Below are 5033 nucleotides of genomic sequence, written 5' to 3'. Positions count from 1 at the left end.
ACACAAGAGAAAAAGACTAATAGAGTGATCCAAATATCTCAACCACTAGTAGAGGGAGGGGAGTCATTGGCTATATCCACTGAGATGATAAATGATATTTATTATGATGTTATTCGTGGAAGAACAAGGAACTCCTCCCTTTACGGCCTTGGCTCTCAGGCTAAAGTAAAATTTTATCGTTTGAGGACTTCTAGGGGCCATCCTAGTTCTTCTCTACTGAGATGCAATCGTTAAGACAAGAAAATTAAGAACTGAGGGATCGACTAGAGACAGTGGAGCAAAGGATGGCCGACCAGGATGTAAGGGATGATGTTGCTTTGGCCAAGATACGAGTAGTCATTGCTCAATTTATCGCATCACAACATTGTTTGGAGTTACAAGAGACTTAAGATCCACGGGACCATGTTGAGTAGCTCATTATGAGGTCTGTTCAACTACAACTTTTTGTTTGTATCATAATCAGTTTTGATATTATAATCTACTGAACTTTAATTGTATTACATGTTCTTAGGAATAATTCGTCGCTATTGATATATTCTATATATCACCATCATCAGATATCCAAAATATTATTCAGGTATCTCTTTTTTTTAACATGTAAAATTTGTTATATATTCATGTTTTTAGTGGATTGTTTTCATTGTTAATTTTGAATCAATTTGCCTCCAGTGATTCTAATAATAATCTCTCGTATTTTACTTTTTATAGGATTTGATAGTACTAGCTCATAGAATTGCATTTGGATGTCTTTGTAGTAGATTATGGACATGGTTTGTATGTCTTTGAATGTGTGCGTCGTTATTGGATTTGGACAGTTTATTGTGGGTACTGTGATAATTTATTTGGATAGTTGATTTTGAATGTTTATGGTATGTTTGTATCACAATTTGTTTATGATTGTTATGAGTTTGTGAATGTATCATTGATTTTATTGTTTGTGTATGGATTATCATGAAATAGTAGCGACATAATTAAAGGTTCCGTCAGTAATTATCATAAATTAAACAATGTTTTATTTATGACAATTACTGACGGAATCATAAATTATGCTGGTATATACTAATGAAATTTATGGTTCCATCGGTAATGGAAACAAGTTTTGGTTTACTATCTAGCGACAGAATCTATGTTTTCATCGCTAATTACTGACGGAATTTTTTTCGTCGCTACATTTAGCTGCAAAATTATGTTCCTTTGCCAATCATGGTGATAGAATCGTAAATTCTGTTGCTAAAACCTTCTATGACCCAATTTATTCAGACGATCATATGTCTATCATAATTTCGTCGCTAAACCCAAATAGCGACGGATATACCCATCGTTAATACTATTTTTTTTGTAGTGTTAATGTTGGAAATTTGAATGGAAAAAATAAGAGATGGATGAAGGAGACTTCATTATGTATTAGTTTTTAGTTCCACATTATGAGTTTCATCAATGTATTGTTGGTTTATATTGTATCATATGCATTGATGTTGTGGACATATGTATGAGAAGATACTCTCTTTGGCTCATGGGTGTGCAGTGGTTGCAAATATAGGGCTTAGATTGCATTAAACTAAGTTAATTTGTGTGCAAACACGATCTGAGTGCATTGAATGGCGGATCCGGTAGGTCAAGATTTAAGTGTGTATGATTAATGACGGATTCATAACTGACTGAGCGACAACTACTGATAAGCAAAAATCTTCTTTGTACTAGGTTGTGTTCGTGGTTTTCTTGTTGTATCCTGGGAAACAGACATCCAGTATGACCTTGTAGCACCGCCGGATAGGTCAGCTCGACTCATTGTGGACGATTGTCCGACAATTATTTGCTTGTTGATGGATCAAGATTTGTCTACTACTAATGAAATGCTTATTTGTGTAAGCTGTGACATGATATATAGAACGCTCTTGTTCAAGTAGACATTTGCTCATTCTTCTTGAATCCTCCATGATACAGACCGGAAGCCAACCTTGGCAGCATTTCTACCCACAATCTTAGCCATGATACCTCTAACAATTTTCATGATTGCTAATGTTTTATGCGACTAGATAAACTACTCCGTTATTGTCTTGTAGCTTACAAGAATGTAATGTAATCCACAATCTTCAATATGTACATATCTTTTCAGCTAATACATATGGTTGCCTTCTCATTACTTGGCTTCACCACAACCTCACTTCCATTTCGTCAAAGGCAAGATACTAATTCTTATGTTCAAGTATTATTCAATTTTAAATCTGAACTTGAAAATGCTGAAACAAGATTGTAATTTACTTCTACTTCATTAATTCACTTGTTTCAGACATGCAAGTTGGCTTGCCAAGTTGAAGAAATTATTTAACAGCAAGTGGCACTGCTAGAGCAGGTTGGAGGCCACCCTAAGCTACAAGGAAGCTATCTAGCTTAAACAAAGCTCTTTCCACATGAAACCAGTAGCAACATCCTTCAGTGAGGCCATGGACATGGTCCCCAGTTCCTTCTTTGTCTCTCCTTAGTAGACTTATTGTCTCTCTGATTTTATTCTCATCAGTTTGCATGCAGTGTGGCATGCAATGTATGTCTCTACATGCTCATACTATTCAATAAATCAGAAGAGTTTCTTGACTTATTTTTATCTATTTATATTCTCTTTTCAGCCCCATGAAGCTGAAGCTTCTCCTGCTGGATTAGAGTCGTATATCCTTTTTCTCCTCTCCCTTTCCATTTCTTCAAGCACCAAGTGATCATGCCAGAGAAAGAAAACCAAGGAGAGGTAAGCACTCTTTCCTCTGCAATTTGCTTGCAAGAATCAATCGAGAAAGGCTCAATATACCGTCATGAGCAGGTCTTGTGGCCTAGATTGGTGGCAAACAAGCTGCTGAGATGGCCGGTCGGGAGTAACTCATTTGTCACAGACTTCTCTTGCTCCCAAACATCGCTCGATTTCATCGATTTCGACCGACTGATGATTCCGAAGCAGCTAGTTGGTGATCAGAAGGACACTAGGAAATACAAGTAAATGATCAGAAAACTCAACCTCTGTCATTTTTTTGCTGGACAATTCTAATGCCGGTAACGTACTGCTGCAGACTATTTGTTGGCACTTGGAATGTCGGTGGAGTTCTACCTTCGGATGATGTGAGCTTGGAGGACTGGTTGGACATACACAACAACTATTATGATATCTATGTGTTGGGGTGAGCTTTAATCAATATCTTCTCATCCCAATGCACTCTTAACGAGTCGATTAAAATTTGGTTGCAGGTTTCAGGAAATCGTGCCGCTCAGCGCGAAGAATGTGCTCGGTAAGGAGAAAATGAGGATCCTTGCGCAGTGGAACTCACTGATAAGGAAGACGCTGAGCAAGTTTTCATGTGGTCTTGGAGGAAGAGAAGGCAAGGCAGGGGAGAAGCCGAAGGTGCACCCGGTAAAGGAAGGCTGCAGCTCTGACGGCGGCGGATTCATGACGGATTTCCACTGCATTATAAGCAAGCTGATGGTCGGCGTTTTGGTGTCAGTGTGGGTGCGTCATGAACTTCAGTGCTACGTTCGCCACCCATCGGTCGCCTGTGTTGGCTGTGGCATCATGGGATGCCTCGGAAACAAGGTAGTCAGTCCATGTCTTTCATTGAAGTTTCTTATTCAGATGGATCATCAGACTTGAGTTTGCATGTAGGGCGCTGTTTCGGCCAGGTTCTGCCTCCATGAGACGAGCTTCTGCTTCGTCTGCTGTCATCTGGCTTCAGGTGGAAAGGAAGGAGACGAGATGAATAGGAACTCAGATGCCTTGGAGATTCTCTCAAGAACCAGCTTCCCTCGAGGTCCCTCTCTTGATTTGCCACAAAAAATATTTAACCATGAGTAAGTCTAACTATTCACCCAATTTGAATGTATCAGTCCTTAACTACCTTAAAATCTGGACTAATTCCATCAAACTATCCTTTGAAAACATCTAGGTGAGTCAGCTCCACATAATCTAGTGCAGAATACTGCAAGTTGTTTATTATTTTTTTAAAAAAAAATTGATCAGATCAATAATTCAGTTTTGGGGTACTGAATGCAGACGAGTGATCTTGTTGGGCGATTTGAACTATAGAATCTCTTTGCCCGAGGCGATGACGAGATCACTGGTGGAGCAAAAGCAGTGGAACGCATTGTTTGAGAAAGATCAGGTAACTCTCACTCTTGATTGAAGTTATAATCTCTACTCTGTTTTCACTGAGGACAATGGCTGCAGCTCAGAGCAGAGTTCTCCAAAGGAAGGGTGTTTGAAGATTGGCAAGAAGGTGGCATAACATTTCCCCCTACATACAAATACTATCCCAACTCCGACGACTACTACGGATGCATTCGAGGCCAAAAAGGCGAGAAAAGGCGAGCTCCGGCATGGTGAGATATTGATGATATTGGGTTGTTCATCGTTGACATTTCCCGTTTTCTTATTGAATTATCGAGTGTGACTTTGTACAGGTGCGATAGAATTCTTTGGCACGGAGAAGGAATTAAGCAAAAGCGATACGAGCGGTGTGAGTCAAAGCTCTCCGACCATCGACCAGTGCGAGGAATCTTCACTGTCAATGTGGACGTCCCGGTGAGTCTGAACTCGCTAAGAAGAATCTTCTTCTCAGAAAGGTTTCATTCCGGAAGAAACGGATTATTTGAGAAAGATGATCACAGTATTGAAAGAGCAAACCATCGTATTCACTATAGTCTGTAGCTTTCTGCATGCTACTTCATATCCAGGCCTCTCACTATGACTTTTTATGATGGCATCATAGTGAGATTTGGTTATATAAACCATAGATTTTGTTGAACATATATATATATATATATATATATATATATATATATATATATATATATATATATATATATATATATATATATATATATATATATATAAAATAAATAAATTCTTCCATTTGAGAAGTTTTAGACTATTAATTCTGGTATGGTTACTTAGATCTGGAGGAAGAGAATGAATACGTATGGATCTCAGGAATTTCTGGGATGCATGCTGATCCTATCTGAGTGCTGAGTCGATGGACACTGGAGACGTGATGCTC

The 5033-nt window shown here is 38.7% G+C and overlaps 1 protein-coding gene across 1 annotated transcript; it reads left to right on the top strand.

Moving 5' to 3' along the window:
- The first annotated feature begins 2652 nt into the window (after positions 1-2652).
- LOC122021066 (type IV inositol polyphosphate 5-phosphatase 9-like) lies at positions 2653-4734 on the top strand. Its single transcript, XM_042579142.1, has 8 exons — positions 2653-2740; positions 2813-2982; positions 3057-3164; positions 3232-3574; positions 3644-3828; positions 4031-4139; positions 4205-4356; positions 4438-4734. The coding sequence occupies exons 1-8, from the start codon at positions 2714-2716 to the stop codon at positions 4682-4684; spliced, it is 1341 nt and encodes a 446-aa protein (XP_042435076.1). The 5' UTR covers positions 2653-2713; the 3' UTR covers positions 4685-4734.
- The last annotated feature ends 299 nt before the right edge of the window (positions 4735-5033 follow it).

This window comes from Zingiber officinale, chromosome 9A (assembly GCF_018446385.1).
Source record: "Zingiber officinale cultivar Zhangliang chromosome 9A, Zo_v1.1, whole genome shotgun sequence".
NCBI classification, from domain to species: domain Eukaryota; kingdom Viridiplantae; phylum Streptophyta; class Magnoliopsida; order Zingiberales; family Zingiberaceae; genus Zingiber; species Zingiber officinale.
Note: the sequence above shows the minus strand (reverse complement) of the source record. Positions and strands in the feature narration are given on the sequence as shown.

Excerpts from the sequence above, each read along its gene's own strand:
- LOC122021066 (XM_042579142.1), top strand. The coding sequence starts at position 2,714 with ATGCCAGAGAAAGAAAACCAAGGAGAG. Across the intron at positions 2,983-3,056 it reads AAGGACACTAGGAAATACAA|ACTATTTGTTGGCACTTGGA; the intron begins GTAAATGATCAG and ends GTACTGCTGCAG. Across the intron at positions 4,140-4,204 it reads CATTGTTTGAGAAAGATCAG|CTCAGAGCAGAGTTCTCCAA; the intron begins GTAACTCTCACT and ends CAATGGCTGCAG.